The 18,276-nt window shown below is 40.2% G+C and overlaps 2 protein-coding genes across 5 annotated transcripts; both read left to right on the plus strand.

The window, feature by feature from the left end:
• The first annotated feature begins 756 nt into the window (after positions 1 to 756).
• On the plus strand, positions 757 to 8,040 carry ccnp (cyclin P). Of its 4 annotated transcripts, none has more exons than XM_086261327.1 (9): positions 757 to 3,536; positions 4,058 to 4,183; positions 4,417 to 4,504; positions 4,665 to 4,837; positions 5,001 to 5,099; positions 6,057 to 6,212; positions 6,914 to 7,072; positions 7,161 to 7,339; positions 7,479 to 8,040. In XM_086261327.1, exons 1-9 carry the CDS (start codon positions 3,447 to 3,449, stop codon positions 7,636 to 7,638), a joined length of 1,230 nt encoding a protein of 409 aa, XP_086117453.1. In that variant the 5' UTR covers positions 757 to 3,446; the 3' UTR covers positions 7,639 to 8,040. The 4 variants fall into 4 exon arrangements, with proteins under 4 accessions (XP_086117453.1, XP_086117454.1, XP_086117455.1 ...); XM_086261328.1 differs by having other exon boundaries at positions 4,668 to 4,837; XM_086261329.1 differs by having other exon boundaries at positions 3,295 to 3,527.
• A 718-nt stretch (positions 8,041 to 8,758) lies between these two features.
• LOC147314406 (CLOCK-interacting pacemaker) lies at positions 8,759 to 16,499 on the plus strand. The gene is made up of 5 exons (XM_086261331.1): positions 8,759 to 9,064; positions 10,055 to 10,193; positions 13,353 to 13,535; positions 14,144 to 14,325; positions 14,450 to 16,499. Exons 3-5 carry the CDS (start codon positions 13,361 to 13,363, stop codon positions 15,485 to 15,487), a joined length of 1,395 nt encoding a protein of 464 aa, XP_086117457.1. The 5' UTR covers positions 8,759 to 9,064; positions 10,055 to 10,193; positions 13,353 to 13,360; the 3' UTR covers positions 15,488 to 16,499.
• Positions 16,500 to 18,276: the final 1,777 nt, after the last annotated feature.

The raw sequence follows: 18,276 nt of genomic DNA on the forward strand, positions 1-18,276 counted from the left end.
AGACAAAGTTTGATTTCATCACTTGTTACGGTTTTAAATGTAAAGCCATATTTCTGCATTTTTTTTTTTTTACATTTTTTTTTAACAAGTGCTCTTTCTGGAACTTGCTGTTACAAATCAAGAGTGGGATTTTTCCCTACAGTTGGGTTAAAGGGGGGCAATAAGGAAGAGGAGAAGGGTAAGGAGGGGTTGCCATTACTGTTTGCACTGCTTGTGTGTGTGTGTGTGTGTGTGTGTGTGTGTGTGTGTGTGTGTGTGTGTGTGTGTGTGTATGCATGCAAATGGTCGAGCAGATGTGTATGTGCATATAGGGTGCAAGAGAATGTATGAACAACCATTTTGAGTCTCAGCCATCCATTCGTGTCTGTTTTTATGCACGATGTTTTGGGTTTTTTTTTTTAACTCTGAACTTTTGCTGGAATATGGACAAGAGAGGACGCCACCGAGCACACTAAACACGCTGGGTGTTTTGTTTTTGTTTGTTTTTTCTTAAGGGAACAGGCATGTCATTTATGATTGGCTGGCTTATTGCTAAGTTGAATCAGTCTGGATTATAAACTGGGATCGTGTGTATGGCTCACATTTGCTTTAAAATACTGCATTAAATTTATCTTGATGCAGCAGACAAGCTCCTAGCATCCAAAGTGTGCGACTAACTTGTAGCCAGTTGAAAGTCTAAGCAAGTTTTCCTTCAGGCTAGCCGAACTTCCATGTTGAAGCAGTAGGAATAGAAAGAAATCCCCCCCCCCCCCCCCCCCCCCCCCCCAACCTGTCTACAGAGACCAATCTAGAGGAGAACAGACATCTACTGCTCTCACTGGAGAATTTGGCACCAGTCGTTTATTTTCAATCTGTATTACCAATTTTTTTTTTTTTGTGTGTGTGCTGTTTTGTTTTTTTTAAATTTAGCCCGTGGGTGTCTCCCCTGTATTTAGAGAATGAGCGTTCAATCATTGGTAAGAGGCCAAAATTTGACTGAGTTGTTAAACACTTCACATGATTCCACCTTTGATGTTTAGTCTTTGTGTTTTTAGGGTTTGTTTGTTTTTTTTGGTTTTTTTTCTTAAATTCTGTGTTGAAGCACTTAAATCTGTGTAGCTGTACATCTGGAGCAACAGTCTGCAGGTTTACAATCAGACTAAAAGCTGCGTGAGCTGTTTGACCGACCTTCAGCCTGCGAAAGAGGAGGAACTGATGGAAACGCGAGCGCTGATGTTGAAATAATAAAAGCCCTGAACATGATATTGAAAGAGTACTCAAATTGATGAACGTGTATTCCATAATGCTGGAAGAGGATGCTGGTTGCTCTTTGAACTTAACTAAAGGAACATCAAAACTTTTTTTTTTTTTTTTTGTATGTCATCATTTTTTGTTTGGTTTTTTTTCCATTCTCTCCCCCCCCCCCCCCCCCCCCATCTATTTCTCAAACCTTTGAAGACACATTGTCTTGTTTGAGTATACGTTATATAAGATATATATTAAACTTTTTTTTAAACCACTTTCTTTTAAGTTCTTCATTTCAAGGGGATTCCACGTGAGGATTGCTTATGTAGCAATTTGACTTGCATTTTCACATCAGACACATCAAAAATGAATTTAATGGTTTTATTAATAATAATAATAATAAGCTGATATTGGAATAGGAGGGAAAAATGGAAGTTTGTCACTTTTTACTTAAAGAGACATTTGCCCCAAAATGGGTTAATTGTGAGCAAGCCAAGAGCAGCACTTGACTGAACTTACTGTGTATATAAATATTTTCTGCAACAAATCAGCATTCTCTGGGACATCCCTCGTGTCATGTCACATCTTTATTTCTTCAATTTTAAGTTTGTGTGAATGTTGTGGTGTGACAGAGTGTGCCTGTGAGTGAAAGTGGTGAAATAGACACGAGAATCTAAAGGCCCCTGCTCCTCAAATGATGATGATTATGTGGTGATCAAATGGCTTTGATTTACAGTTCACAACTCCAGCACCTCTTCTCACTGGCTCAGGCACAGCCATCATACTCTAGCCTAGCGTCCTGCGTTTTGGAAACAGCAGGATCAGATATCAGAACCATTGCACTGATGGACTCCACTGTGGACTTGCCTTCATTGCTATCACGGCCATAAGGGGGTGCTGCTGGACTTCTTTTGATATTGGTTGTGAAGCCATACACTGAACCTCGCTGCTGGCCACGCTTTAAGCAATGCTTCAATGCTAAACATGCAAGTTAATACCCCTGACCTCTCCTGTAGGCGTACACGGGCACAACAAGTGCCTCTTTATTATTTTGTAAATACCAAAAAAAAAAAAAAAAAAAAAGAAGCAGCTAGATGGGGAATGCAGCATTAGTAGAAGGGGAGGCCTGCAGCTTCGTAGTGTTTGATTTGCAGCTTTACTATGGTTATCTTGCTTCTTTGTATATTTGAATGTGATCAGCAGTCAGGAATGTCACACCTGATGCCGGTATAAAAGATTTTTTTCCTCCCCTTTTTTTTTAATATAGATTTTTTTTTTGCTTGTTGCTGTTAGTTAAGGCTCAGAGGGCAATGAAAAAAAGCAATCTCTAAGGGGAGGACTTTGTCCTGGAAGGCATTTCCAGCCCCCTTTTGCAAGACTTTACAATGTAACGGGTGATACCTGCTACAGTATGGTAGCTTATAACATTTGCAACTATAATGTGCCAGTAAACATTTTTACTGAAGAAATCTGTGTGTTTTTCTTTCATGAACTTGGTCAGTGTAAGCTACATATACATGCACTCCTTTTCCTGGATAAGGTTGTCAACTAAAGGGACTGTACGTTTAGATTAATGTTACACAATGAGTGTTAGAATTTAAATATAGATGCATATTAGGCCAGAAATAAATTCAACCCAGACCTAGTTGAAGCCATGAGATGCTTTGAAATACCATTTGTGCAATTATTTGAGAAAGGACATTTCCTACAAGCCAATTCTAGCAACTCAATTATTACATCATTTTGTAATTCGACGATTGCACTATGATAGCTTTGTTTGTATTATAAAACTAGTGAAGGAACATGGCCTCGCGTTGACCTTCGTGGGGTTGCATAAAATGCCCCAATTATGAGAGTATAATATAACCGTTAGCATTGTTCGATCTCACTAAAACGTAAGTCGCGGTGGACAAAACATTTCATTTAAGACTTAAAGTTCATCTTTTTCCTTGAACTACGCAGATGAATTTTATGAGCTTTTAAGGACCCATGAATGTCTCACGGTTTGACGTTTTCGCTACAATATGCATTTTTGCGCAATCTCCATTTGTTTATTTAGCCATCTATCTGGCTATCCACCGGAAGTTCTAACCTGTCCATCACACCATTGACCCCGCCCCAATCAGTGGGCTCACCTGTCTTTATTAATGGCTGTTCTGGCTGCACGACTCTGCTCCAGGCCTCCGTCGACACCCGTGGATAAGTAGCTGCAGCGGCCGTGCATGAGACCTCTGTCTTCGGCTGTGACCATGGCCAGGACTGGGTTCTGCGACACCAAGCCTCTGCTGGACTTACACAAGAAGGTTTGCTCGGTGTGCTCCAGAGACCCAGTCTTAAACATATGTGATATACTTCTAAAATCAACTGTTAGAATGAAGCATGGAAATTTCTTCAGTTTCCATGCTTCATTTCTTTTCTGCCTTAAACCTTGGTGTGCTTGCTCAAATGCGGTGAGAATTTGGGCAAGCTGGTGGAGAAGTGAATGAGGAAAAGTAACCTTTACCTCATTAATCACATTCCTTTGTTATTGCACCCCGTTATCATCTCACAGCAACATAATTAGATGAGTCTGAAACTTTTTTTTACTGCACTGCAGTCACCTTTCTCAAAGTCTACAAGTTTCTGTTATTAGACTGATTGTGTTCACCTGCCATGAGTCCATGTGGCTGTAACAGGACCTTGATGTGAGGCACGCTTTTTGAACAAATCATTGCAGAGATATACTGTCAGCAGATTGTCTCACAAACTGTACTGGGGGGAGAAATGCATAGCCATTCAATTTTAATGTCAGAATCAGAAAGTGTCAGTCAGTTACCATCTGTGATCCCTCCAGGCGGATGAAAGGCGAGCCCCACTAAGAACCTGGGCTAATGCCTCTGGGCCTATAGATCGCTGGCTGCCTGTAGAAGCAGACGAGTCCAGGATGAACTTGCTTAAAATGGAACCAGAACGCAGATGGGTATGCTTTTTGTCTCCCAACACTAACATGACTTCATGTACTTAAAGTGACTTAATGTATTCTTTTGCCAGCTAAGTGTAGAATAGTTGCAGGAATTCTGTGTGGATGTAAAGTTCCTCTCCTTTGGAGAAAAAAGTCTGGGTTAGAATTGGTGCTTTTATTTTTTCCTTGCCATGATCATAAGAGTTGCAAATTGAGGATCATTTTGCAATGATCAAATGTGTTCTCTGCAGGAAAGGAGGCTGTCCTTGCAAACCAGTGATGGCATCATCATGGGGTTTCATGAGGACAGTAGGGCATGGTCACCTGGTAAATTAATTGGTATGTTTTGTTTTGAAAGATCAGAGCCATAAAACCACGTGGTGCCAACATATAGGATGAATGGTTAATAAAATTGAATTGTCAGTGCTCATAAGAGGGAATATCGTTTTAAATCTGCTCAACGTTTATAAACTTGTGCTTCTCTTGCTGTCCTGTATAGCAGAAGGGTGTGTAGAAGATCCTGTGCTGCTTTATCCTTGTGGCCTGCAGGGTCTTCCTAGCCTACAAGTGCTGGTTCCTAGTTTGTTGCGCCATGAAATAGAGAAGGCATTAGAGAAATTAGATGTCATATGGGACCGGACATATGCCTGGGAGATGTTTCTAGACATGATGGTGAGACACAATTAAACCCCTTCATGTCTTATCTGAGTTAACCTTGTCTTTCAAGTGGGCTGTGTGCACAGGTCACTTGTAATGTGACTTCACACACTTATTATAGCACTCTCATCCTTTATTTTTTTTAATGTGCCTTCTGTCTTCTATTTTCATCCTTTAGCGAACCCAAACACAGAACTCTCTTCCCAGTGCTGACCTCCCCAGGTATTTTACTAATGCCACTCGAGGTATTCTGGTGGATTGGCTCATTCAGGTTCATGTAAGTCCCATTTAAAGTAGATTAATTTTTAGCTAATCAAAGACTGTATCCCTTTGTTGGGTTGTTTGTAAAAAGTAAAACGGGTACTGGGCACACAGGACACGCATGAAAACACACCATCAAAGTAAGTGGATAATGTTGGGTTAATCTATCTAAAAAAAACTATGAGCATACATATTGTAAGTTTGTAAATATGTAAATGGTGTTATTTATATACAGTTCAGGTTATTGCACATAGAATTTGGTATTGCACAGTGGTGGTTTATAGAGGGAAATGGGGAAAGTTGGGGGGCGGGGGTGGGACTGTGTTATCGGTGCGTGTAGAAGTTGAAGAAAACTGTTTGGTTTTTTTTTTTTTTTTTTTTTGGGGGGGGGGGGGTTTGAGTCTGTGGGCCTTTGTGCTGATGCATCTTTAGCATTTTCCCCAAGGGAAGCAGGCTCCATACAGCTTGCTCGTATTAGCTGATAAGCCTGCACTTCATGTTCAACTCCAAAAAAGCCAAGATGGAAATATGTGAAAAGCTAAACAGCAATGCTTTTAAAATGGTAGTGTACAAATTAATGGATGGCATCACTGTGGTTATGTATGTACATCTTCCATATAGAGCATAGGTGTCAAACTCTGGCCCGCGGGCCAAATTTGGCCCGCAGCCTAATTACATTTGGCCCGCGAAGCCATACCAAATTATTATTATTAGAGCTGGCCTACTGGTATTATACAGCTAATATATATATTGTTTAGTATTAAGCTTTGCTTGTTCCATATTCAGTTTTTCAGCAAAACGTGTTTGAGTCCATAAGAAAAGATTCATTCTTATATCTGGAGGAATAAATATATTTCAATAAATATTAACGTTAGCCTGCGACTTTGTTCCAGTTTTGAATTTTGGCCCACTGTGTATTTGAGTTTGACACCCCTGATATAGAGTATGAAGGTCCTGTTTTGTTTTTTCCCAGGAAATTATGCACTTTCAAGATGAGACCCTTTATCTGGCTATACACCTCCTCAACCGCTCACTGCGACTAATCAAGGTGACCACAGCCAATCTGCAGCTCCTTGGCATGGTTTGTCTCTTCATTGCTGCCAAGAAAGAAGAGTGTCTTCTCCCTGAGGTATGCTGCCTCAGCACTCCATGTCTGAACAGATACAGCATCCTTGGATCTCTAAATAAGCCGTGAGCATGTTCAATACAGTGTAATTTGGCATGCCTTCATAAATATATTTTATGTCCTCTTGTTTTTTTGTGATTAATTGGTCAGCCTATTCATCTGGCCTGAAGCTCACATGGAATTTTTTTTTTTTTTTTTTTTTTTGTTAAGAGAAAGGTGAAAACAAACTACCTAAAGATGATACCCTACCCAAAAACATAGATGGCCTGAAAGCAGCTATCAAAGCAGCTTGGCTTCAGTAACATTTCAGGAGTGTCACAAGCTGATCACCCACATGCCATCCAGCACTGATGCATTAGTTTGTGCTAAATAATCCTTATCGAAGTGCTGAGTGTATAAACATACTCTTCAGAAGCTCAACTTTTTAATTCTTTTTTTGGTATTCATCTTAAGAAATATTATTTTGAGATACTGGAATTCTGAATTTCTGGAATTTCACGAGCTATATGCTATAACAATAAAAATGAAGTGTATGAAATATTTCACATTTTGTAATGAATATATGAAAGTTTTACCTTTTCAGTTAATACAAAAAAACCCATTCACCTTATGATCTTTTGAGATTCACTACTATTTTTAATCTTGCAAGTTAAGATGACAAACTTCTTTTCTAAAGCTGTTCTATCTTGTGGTGATTGCTCCAGGTGTCTGGACTCTGCTCCCTGATGGATCACACCTATACTAAGCATCAGTTTCTGCGAATGGAACGCAAAGTCCTCTCCGGCCTCAAGTTTGAGCTATCCTATTCTCAACCTCTTCATTTCCTGCTTATTTTTGCCTCCGTTGCTCACTGCAGTGCCATGGTAGATGGACAACATTTTTGTCAAGATGTTTTGTACATATTGATCAGAAAGATCCAGTGTCACCCCATCCTGTTATTTGTGGCACTAGGTGGTGTGGATGGCTCGTTATCTGCTGGAGCTGTCGCTCCTGGAGGGCCAGTGTGTGGTGTTTCTGCCCGCTCAGCTCGCTGGAGCCGCACTCTGTTTGGCCCGCCAAGTTGTGCAGGAGCCTACAACACCAGAGGGAGAGGCTGCCTGGTGTTTAGTCTCCAGCATTCATGTTGGCAGGTCAGCAACACATTTATTCATCACAAATTAATTAGTTACCACATTTACATCTATACAAAGCTTTGTTACTTTCGTAGTGGTTAGTTTAATGTCTGTGCTGCTTTTTTTTTTTTTTTTTTCTTTCTTTCTTTCTTTTCAGTGAAGCTACTCTTATGAAGATCATGCATATTCTAGCTAGTGCTGCTGCCAAGGCTCAGACCTGTGCTACTTTTCTTAAATTTTCATCTCCAGAAACCATGCATGTCAGTAGACACCCAGGACTGAAAAATGCCTCCAGTCTACTGGGTGTATGCAGTTGACATACCTGATTTGAAACAACTTGATTACATTGTTGAGCTTCAAAGGTGCTAAACTTGTACAAACTAGTTTAAACTAGTTATACTACACTAGTATAACTCAAGAATGTCATTCCTTTGACAAAAAACTTCCAACCAAAGCAGTATCATCTTGACTATGGATCATGAAGTGTTGACATGTAATTGGGTAAAGAAACAAGTAAGATTTGTTGCCAGACATATGTACTGACCAACTTTGCAGCACACCTGTTTTATGAACTTATCTTGTAGCTGATTTAAGAAATATATATTTAAACTGTATTGATGTGTCCTTGTCTTGCCATTTTGTGGAGAGGATGTCTGAATGCCAAGTTATTTGAGAAAGTTTTAATGTAAAAAAATAAAGTGTCTGTTGCTGAGTATTGACATCCGGCTTATTCATTTTTGTATAAATGTGGAATACATTTAAGTCCAGTGGCACCTGGAAAGTGTTTCTTTTCAATGGCACAGGAATGTTTAATAAAAAAAGTATAGAAGTCTGAAGCCACCTCTAATTTCTTTATATTTTGCTAGAAAAAGTGGAAATGGGTGCAGAGACGTATTGTGCCAATGTACAGGAAACTGGAACTTGTCTGTCAATATTTGCTTTGACCACATTTATTCTTAAACACAACTTGAACACTCTTAATTTCTTTGAGTCTTCAGGAATGGTTTATTGACGGATATGCAGCGATCTTTGGATATTGCTTGTCTTTTTGTTCTGTTCTGTTCTGTCAAGATGATCCCCAAACTCTAGGAAGACTAAAAAAAAAACAACGCACACAATGGAACACTATCAATGCTTTCACTGCATTAGCAGAGTGTTTGGGCTCATCTGACCTAGGTACTCTAGGTTCATTATTCCATGAATTAAACACTTACTGTTGAATCATCCTGACTACATCTGTGTGTATATATAAGAGAACTCTTTATTGTCATTGCACAGTCATATATATATATATATATATATAGTACAGTAGTACAATGAAATTGGAAAACTGTCCTTTCGCAAATGTGTCTTTTGACCCTCTTGGTTTCCTGCACAAGCGCTGCCTTCCTGCGCACGTGTTTCCTATGATTGGCTCTTGGAGTTCTGTCACGGACCAATGGGAGCTTAGCTGGCGGAGAGAGCTCGTTTCGTGTGTGTGTGGTAGGTGGTACAACAGGCAGCTGTGGGTTCAGTTAAGGTAAAACAGGACGAACACACGTTTAATTGTGTCGCCGCTGGGCTGTCCTCCCACAGTGTTGTTCATACTTACAGGATCGAGTGACAGCGTGCGGACACTGGTTATGTTTTGTTTTCACTTTTTCGGATCGTTTCTGGGATCGGCGACGTCAAGCTAGGAAAAATTTAGCCACTGTAATTTCAAAACAAAATCGTCGCAGTTTGTCCGGTTGGATAAAAGTACAGGTAAGTAGTGACGGAAGAACCTAAACTCAACAAACAACTATATATTGCACTGAGTAGTGTATAAAATATATGATACTATTCACAGAACCGCGTCTTTTTACTTTTTTTTTTTTTTTTTTTTTTAAGCTGTGAGTTTTATTTTGAAATTTATCGCATATGGCGTTCAACTTAAACAGTTTGATGGACGTTGCCTAATTTCAAACAGTTTTAACCCTAGTTTTTTTAAAACAGCAAATTTGACAAAGCACATATAAAATATACATACTGGATATACAACAGCTATAACATTTGAGCGTTTATGGACAGCATTTTTTTTTTTTAAAAAGCAGAGAATCTAGAAAACAAGCCTTAGAATGGTATAATTGGCTGTTTTACGTAGAGGTTTTACGTTTAGCTTATGTCAACAGATAATCTACACACAGCGTTTATATTGCCACCACCGTGGATACTAAATGTATTTTTTATGTTTTTGTTTGTGTGAGAGGAAGTGTATGTAAGAAGAGGGCCGGACTTAAAGTTGGGTATTACATAACACGGGGGGTGGGGGAAGAGTGGTGTTGTTCAGCTGACAGCGGGCTGTGGTGCCTTCATGGAACCAGCCCGATAATATCATAAATGCTGTGATGATGTCATCAGTCAAGCCCACCCGATTGGTAGGATAATATCTTTAAATTCTTAAAGAGCAGCCATTAAAGTTAAAAGTCCTTCAACTGCACAGCCATGCATGCTGCTGTAGTTAAATCGTTATCATCTCAACTCATCTTTGAGACAGAGAAATCACAGTAGAGAGCACAGAGGGATAATATCAGATTGTAGCTACAGTTTGTGGGCAACATGAGGAGTTCTGTGTATTACAGCCTAATTGTAAGTCATTTTAGTATCTTCATTAAAGCCGAGCTTTATCATGTCAGTTTATTTATATCGGTGCCTGCGTTGTACAGTATGAATTGATATGATTACTTGTTTCGTCCTTTACGTTTTGTTTTACAGAACATAATGCAGGGTGACATGCTTGGGGCAATTTAGAAATGGTGCTGGCAGATAGTTTTTCCCAGCTGAGTGACTGTCTTCAGCACATGAAGCAGAGTGCACATCACAGCTGAGCAGACAGTGGTGTGGGGTCAAGCAGGTAAGCTGCAAACGTGTGTGAAATGTGTTGTTGGAAAGTTAGAAAACCAGAAACCCATTTTTCTTTAACTTCCTAATATAATTATATGTATTTGTATGCTGATACATGGTACAGTTGAGTCCTAATTGAATAACAAGATCAGATGATGCTGGTATGTAATTCTGTTGTCTTTCCTATAATCTTGAACTATTGTTTACACATATACTGCCCTGTCAGTAAGTGTCTTGCAAACAAACTTATTTTTATTTATTTAGCAAAGATCCATCAACTAACATTTATGTCTGTTTGATGGTATTTCTCACAGGCCTTTGGCAGAAATCTTGGTTGTTTGCACCATGGAGTACTGTGGTGCAAACAACAGTACTTTTTTTGTAGACTAACTCCAAAGGCATTGGGCTTTATACAATTAGGTCAGCAATTTACTGGGTAAAGAATTTTTTGTAATTTTCCCTCTGTAGAAGTTTGTAATAAATCAAACTGTCAATATGTGGTTGGAGTAAGCTGAAGGCATGCAAAAATTAAATGCAATTTGCATTTACTATTTAGGAATTACAACTATTACAAGAGACTTAAAAATAATTTAACAAACAATTTTAAATATAAGAATTGTTATTTGTGTTATTTATTTACCAAAGTCCTTCACACTAAATGACTACCTGAAGTCTAGAACCCGTGGACATCACCAAATGCTGTTTTTCCTTCATTGAGATGCTCTTCCAGGCCTTTACTGCGGCCATTTTCAGCCACTGCTTGTTTGGGGGCCTTTCTGTATTTAGTTTTGCATTAAATGATCGAACATTGCGTTAAATGATCGAACATTGCTTTGTTGAGCTGAGCTCAAGCGACAGACTTGGCTATTGAAGAAAATATTTCTTTGCCATTAGAAACTGTTGAGTTGCTTTTGCAGTAGGCTTTGGGTACGTATCCATTTGCATTGTGAGGTGCAGAATCTGGACAGATGTTTCCTCTTGCCTCTTCTATCAGCAAACATCTCATCAAGAAATCCCAGTGACCTAGTTCCACTGGAATAATACTCCCTCCACCATATTTGACAGATGATGTAGTATGCTTTGGTTCATGGACTGTTTTTGTCTTTGAGAATACTTTTCTCAACATTGTGGTGCAGACTAACTTTGGTATATTCTTGTAAAGTCTTATCTGGTTTTCCTGTTCTTGAGTGTAATCAGCTCTGTATTTCCATTCTTAAATGTGTCTTTTGATTGTTACCTTGACAATGATTGCCTCACCTATTTCCTCTGTTCTTCACCTGGTTAGCTGTTGTCAAGTTCCTATCAACCAAGGAAATAATGTCATCATGGTCTTTAGTCATCTTCTTTTAGCCTTAGTCGTCTTCAATTCAATTCAATTCAATTTTATTTATATAGCGCCAAATCACAACAAAAGTCGCCTCAAGGCGCTTCATAGATACAGAGAAAAACCCAAAAATCATATGACCCCCTATGAGCAAGCACTTTGGTGACAGTGGGAAGGAAAAACTCCCTTTTAACAGGAAGAAACCTCCGGCAGAACCAGGCTCAGGGAGGGGCGGCCATCTGCTGCGACCGGTTGGGGTGAGAGAAGGAAGACAGGATAAAAGACATGCTGTGGAAGAGAGACAGAGGTTAATAACAGATATGATTCAATGCAGAGAGGTCTGTTAACACATAGTGAGTGAGAAAGGTGACTGGAAAGGAAAAACTCAATGCATCATGGGAATCCCCGGCAGCATAACTAAGGGAGGATTCAGGGTCACCTGGTCCAGCCCTAACTATATGCTTTAGCAAAAAGGAAAGTTTTAAGCCTACTCTTGAAAGTAGAGATAGTGTCTGTCTCCCGAATCCAAACTGGAAGCTGGTTCCACAGAAGAGGAGCCTGAAAACTGAAGGCTCTCCCTCCCATTCTACTTTTAAATACTCTAGGAACAACAAGTAGGCCTGCAGAGCGAGAGCGAAGTGCTCTAATAGGGTGATATGGTACTACAAGGTCATTAAGATAAGATGGGGCCTGATTATTTAAGACCTTGTATGTGAGGAGCAGGATTTTGAATTCAATTCTGGATTTAACAGGGAACCAATGAAGGGAAGCCAAAACAGGAGAAATATGCTCTCTCTTTCTAGTCCCTGTCAGGACTCTTGCTGCAGCATTTTGGATTAGCTGAAGGCTTTTCAGCGAGTTTTTTGGACATCCTGATAATAATGAATTACAGTAGTCCAGCCTGGAAGTAATAAATGCATGAACTAGTTTTTCAGCATCACTCTGAGACAGGATATTTCTAACTTTAGAAACTTAGTTACAGCGCTTTCAGAAAGACATCTGCTTTGATAAAGTCTACTCTCCACTGCTGTGTAATCAATTATTGTAAATGTAAATGTTATCAGGAAATGATCAGACAGGAGAGGGTTTTCAGGAAACACTGACCCGTGCAAGAATCTACCAAATTGTTGGTAAACATTGTATGCTATCCTTCTAATAGTTTTTTTTTTTTTTTTTTTAATTTGATTTCATTTTTTCCAGCCTCACTTGCAACACTCTCTCTTTGGACCTTCATTCCAGTGAAAGGACACCCTGTGAAAAACAGCTCTTGCAATTAACCATGGATCTGTTTATCTGTTTAATTTCTCAAGGAAATAAAACACAGGGCTGGGACGCACCTGGCATCAGGGATTTGTCCAATTGCTTCTGAGCCTCTGAATCTGAATTTGTGCAACATTTTTGTTAAAGTTGAGAGTATGTGCTTCAATCACACTTTGATTGTTTGAAATCCAGTTTTGTGATTTTTTTGTAAATTGATTAATTAATTAATTAAAAAAACATATGGGCATGTACATGGCTTAATAGAGTCCTAAATGTATGTCAAGATCTGGTTTATGGTTAGGACTTAAAAAGTATCTGTCTAACTGTGTCTTAGTGAGTGATGTTAGGACCATCTGTTCAACACTGTGGTTAATGTTGCTGTCTAAGGAATTTTAACCACACATCAACTGAAACAGAGTATTCCATTTTACAAATTAAACTGAAACAGTTACCCTCCTATAGTATGAAGTATGAGGATATTGCTGTTTATTTGTGGATTATATATATGGTAAACCTGTTTAGGGTTACTATTTCCTACATCTTAGCACAGAGGAGCTATTTAAATTTCTCTGATTTTCTTGATAGGGTCCAGTATGCCAAAGGAACAGCCTCCATTGGATCAGCACAGCCTTTGTGCTGCACCCAGCAAGAAAGTTAAAGATAAGAGCAACAATACAGCTCTACTGGCTATACGTGACATTAAAGACAAAGATGACTCAAGCAGGAGGGGCTCCCACTGCAGCTCCGAGAAGGACTCTGGCTTCTCTGGTGAGTCCAAGTCGATATAGCGAACGTTTCATATTTAATTTCATAGCTATTCACCATGCTTTTTAGATTTATATACAAGCCAGTGCAAGCATTGATACCTTCACTTCAACTTTGCTGGAATAATATCTAAAGCATCTCCTTGAATTCAAAGTGAAAAGGTTATTACAAATATATAGTTTTAGCTTTTGGGGTTAGATTTTCATCTATGCGACATTCCTAAGGGACACGGTGAAAGTTGATTAGAAGAAAATCATAATGCAATGAGTATTGTTGGACGTTCTTGTGTGGCTTGAGTCATTTAAGAGCATCTAATGCACTTTTTTAAATTTTAAATACAAATAAGAAAATAAATAAAACAGAAATACAAACACTGTGCTACTGATACCACAAAAGAAGTGTTGACTGTAGGAAAGCATGCATGTTGCTCCTGTCTTCCCTTTTGTGAGAATAAAGCAAATGTTTGCCTAGTTTGATTTGGTACTGCCTGATAAGGTAGTGAGGGGAAGAAAAAACATCTTTCTGCTGCATTGTGTCACAAAAAGTTCAACTATCCTCTTGAATGTGGCGTTCAGCTGTTAGCATTTCTTCCTGTAATAACTTTTCTGCAGATGGTTCAGACTGGCAACTGGAGGACCAGAAGAGAAACAAAAGCCAGTTCAGAGCCAGTGAACATGCAGAAACGTCACAAAACCAAGAACGTATGCAAAGGAATCTTGGAAAGCATTCTGTGATGCCTGATGGTCATGACCAGCCACCTGTTTACATGATCAAGAACACGATGCTTAACCAGGTAAAGAAGGATACAACCAACACAGGATAGTCTTTCAGAAAGAAAAATAATGTTCACATCAGATGTACGGTGGAGCTCCTCACCAGTGTGTCATATTGACTTTTCTCTTCCTGTTTTGTTCCAGCAGTCAGATGTGACCCAGAAAAGAGGCCAGCTTCTCTGGGGAAACAGCGTCACTGACATCAACCATTCGGGTTCTCGTCAAATAATCCTTCTCCAGCAGCCAAGATTGTTGCCTGCTACCTTCCAGCTATCAAAGCCCTTGTCCCGAAAGTTTAATGTCTCAGAAAGGAAAATACCTGGTTCCTACTTACCCATACTGAACTCCTACCCACGCATAGCGCCACATCCCAGCAAGAAACCACCGGATAAATATTCAATCCACGAATGCCAGAGTCTCAGCAAGAGGGTGTGCTCAGAACAAAAGGGTGATGGCCCGTCTGTGACCCGAAATCTGCCAGAGCAGCACCTTCATAAACAACCTAAGTTGGCACTCTCAGCGACTGGCATGCCGTGTTCTTCTCCACCCCAAGATCAACTGTCTGCCTCAAGTCCCACCCCTACTTCCATGAGCCAGAGATCCCCATCTGTATCCAGTCAGGACACCAGCTACTCGTTATTCACAACCAGTTCGGCTGGACTTAACAGAGATGCCACCACCAGTATTCGCCACCGACGTTTTCTCAACACAGTAAAAATCCTCAGACAGTCTGGTCTGCTGGACATTACATTGCGCACAAAGGAGTTGATGCGTCAGAGCAACGCCACAGAGAGGGACCTCTCCCAGCTGCGGCAGCACACAGAGCTGCTGTGCCAGGCTGCCAGAAACCCCAGCCTCAATCTAAATGGTATCACTGTTTGGGAGCACCTCCATCAAGCTATGGCTGAGTCAGGAAATTATCCCAACCTTAAAATCCTGCAGAATATCCAAATCTCAACTGTGCCAGGTTCTGCCGGTCCATCAGAAAGGATTTCCAAAGGAGACACCAACAGGCCACAAGCTGCTGAGACCACACAAGCCCTGCCAATGTGCCTTCTCAGCACCATGCCAGAGCAACACTGTGGTGTACAACAACAGTCAAAACAAGACAGGAAGCTCAAGGCCAATGAGACATCCTTAGACAAAGCCAGCTTTACACCTCCTGACAGTTCTACTGGTTAGCCCAGTTGGCAGTGCCTTTTTGAAGGGTGAGTTTTAGTTGTGGACATTTAGTTTTATGAATATTTTAAACCCAGCGTTACAGGAGTCATGCAGAAAATCTCTGTAGGTCCATGGAAATCAAACACAGACGTAGCTTTAGTCCTTACTGTGCGTGTCACAGTTTTCGGACTTAACTAATGGCTTAATGCACTTGAGTGCAATCAAAGACCAGATTCACCATCTGATGACAGATGATGGTAAAATGTGTGCTTGAGATGCACTTAAAGAAGAGGAAAAAAACGTGTTTCCCTGGGAGAAGGGAAGGGGAGTGGCACTTCATGCAGTGGTGACATCTGCAGTATATATTATCAAGTTTGGTTGTTTTGCTGTTGTTTCAAACCAACCACATTCAGGGAAAGATGAATAGAAACAGTTCTTTTATACCTGTATCACCAACATCGGTGTGATTATTCTGTGCCTTTGATAGCACAGCTGAAGCTAAAGACTCAAAATATAAACTGTTCAACACTACACTGGACATGTGGATTTCTGTCCAGTCTCTTTTCCACAAAGCCTTAAAGCTTTTTTTCTTTTTTTTAAACAGGGGCACATTTACATCACAGGCTATCATGCTGTTGTTGTTGGTTATAACAACTTTCTTTCTTTTACAAACACAGCACACATCTCATGATAATGGAAGCAATTCTGCAACAAGCTCTATGTATCCAGTCATACCACATCCTCTCATGTAGCCGCTTTATTTTTTTCTTTTTTTTCTTTTTTTTTGATCAAGCCACTAATTGTTGCTTTTGTATGGTCATTTGTTTTTGCTCGTAGAAAACCACACTTTGGTTTATAAATGTAAAAATTTGAGTATAAACGCTGTTGTTTTTGTTTTGTTTTTTTAATGCATAGGGTATGTGCAAGATTATTCTCTCTTTCTGCATATGAACACATTTGTGAAACTTAAGGTGGTTTTTAATGCTAAGTTTTCATAATTAAGCTATTTAAATAAAACAATATGGGAAAATGGTCTTTATTTCAATGTGGAGTTTTTCAAGGTGAGTCTCATATTATTGTTGTGTTTTTGTGCCACATGTTTACTTAACCTTGAGTTATTCTAGCTGCTGCTATGGAAACTGACAGGGTGCTTCATGTGGTAGAAGTGCAGCACTGTCTCTGGTTCCTGAAAGCCATGGAAATAGTTTCCTTTCCATTTGCTGGATTGTGTGGATTGTAACTCTTGTCTACACTGTGTTCTTTTCCTAATGAAATAACATGCTGACATATGTCTGTGAAGGTTCTCAGTCATCCAGGTCATCGTAGTCAAAGGAGCTTGGAAAGAAAAGCGTCTGGACTTCTTTAAGTTACTTGAAGACGTTTCACCTCTCATCCGAGAAGCTTCTTCAGTTCTAAGGTCAAATGGTGGGGAGTCCCAGATATAAACCTAGTGGGAGTAACCCCCCCAAAGAGGGACAAGAGGACCCCCTGATGATCCTATAATCGCCTGAGCCAAGGTGTGAAACTGGGTGTGGGTCCCAATCAGCCAGAGTTTCTGACATATGAAAAGTACACTACAGTGGGGCAAAAAAGTATTTAGTCAGCCACCGATTGTGCAAGTTCCCCCACCTAAAATGGTGACAGAGTTCAGTTATTTGCACCAGAGGTACACTTCAACTGTGAGAGACAGAATGTGAAAAAATAAATAAATAAATAAAAACAAATCCATGAATCCACATGGTAGGATTTGTAAAGAATTTATTCGTAAATCAGGGTGGAAAATAAGTATTTGGTCAATAACAAAAATACAACTCAATACTTTGTAACATAACCTTTGTTGGCAATAACAGAGGTCAAACGTTTACTATAGGTCTTTACCAGGTTTGCACACACAGTAGCTGGTATTTTGGCCCATTCCTCCATGCAGATCTTCTCGAGAGCAGTGATGTTTTGGGGCTGTCGCCGAGCAACACGGACTTTCAACTCCCGCCACAGATTTTCTATGGGGTTGAGGTCTGGAGACTGGCTAGGCCACTCCAGGACTTTCAAATGCTTCTTACGGAGCCACTCCTTTGTTGCCCGGGCGGTGTGTTTTGGATCATTGTCATGTTGGAAGACCCAGCCTCGTTTCATCTTCAAAGTTCTCACTGATGGAAGGAGGTTTTGGCTCAAAATCTCATGATACATGGCCCCATTCATTCTGTCCTTAACACGGATCAGTCGTCCTGTCCCCTTGGCAGAAAAACAGCCCCATAGCATGATGTTTCCACCCCCATGCTTCACAGTAGGTATGGTGTTCTTGGGATGCAACTCAGTATTCTTCTTCCTCCAAACATGACGAGTTGAGTTTATACCAAAAAGTTCTACTTTGGTTTCATCTGACCACATGACATTCTCCCAATCCTCTGCTGTATCATCCATGTGCTCTCTGGCAAACTTCAGACGGTCCTGGACATGCACTGGCTTCAGCAGCGGAACACGTCTGGCACTGCGGGATTTGATTCCCTGCCGTTGTAGTGTGTTACTGATGGTGACCTTTGTTACTTTGGTCCCAGCTCTCTGCAGGTCATTCACCAGGTCCCCCCGTGTGGTTCTGGGATCTTTGCTCACCGTTCTCATGATCATTTTGACCCCATGGGATGAGATCTTGTGTGGAGCCCCAGATCGAGGGAGATTATCAGTGGTCTTGTATGTCTTCCATTTTCTGATGATTGCTCCCACAGTTGATTTTTTTCACACCAAGCTGCTTGCCTATTGTAGATTCACTCTTCCCAGTCTGGTGCAGGTCTACAATACTTTTCCTGGTGTCC

This window comes from Aulonocara sp. 'chitande type north' Nkhata Bay, linkage group LG14 (genome assembly GCF_057382095.1).
Source record: "Aulonocara sp. 'chitande type north' Nkhata Bay isolate Kocher_YH1m ecotype deep benthic linkage group LG14, A_spYH_male_GT1.1, whole genome shotgun sequence".
Taxonomy (NCBI): Eukaryota; Metazoa; Chordata; class Actinopteri; order Cichliformes; family Cichlidae; genus Aulonocara; species Aulonocara sp. 'chitande type north' Nkhata Bay.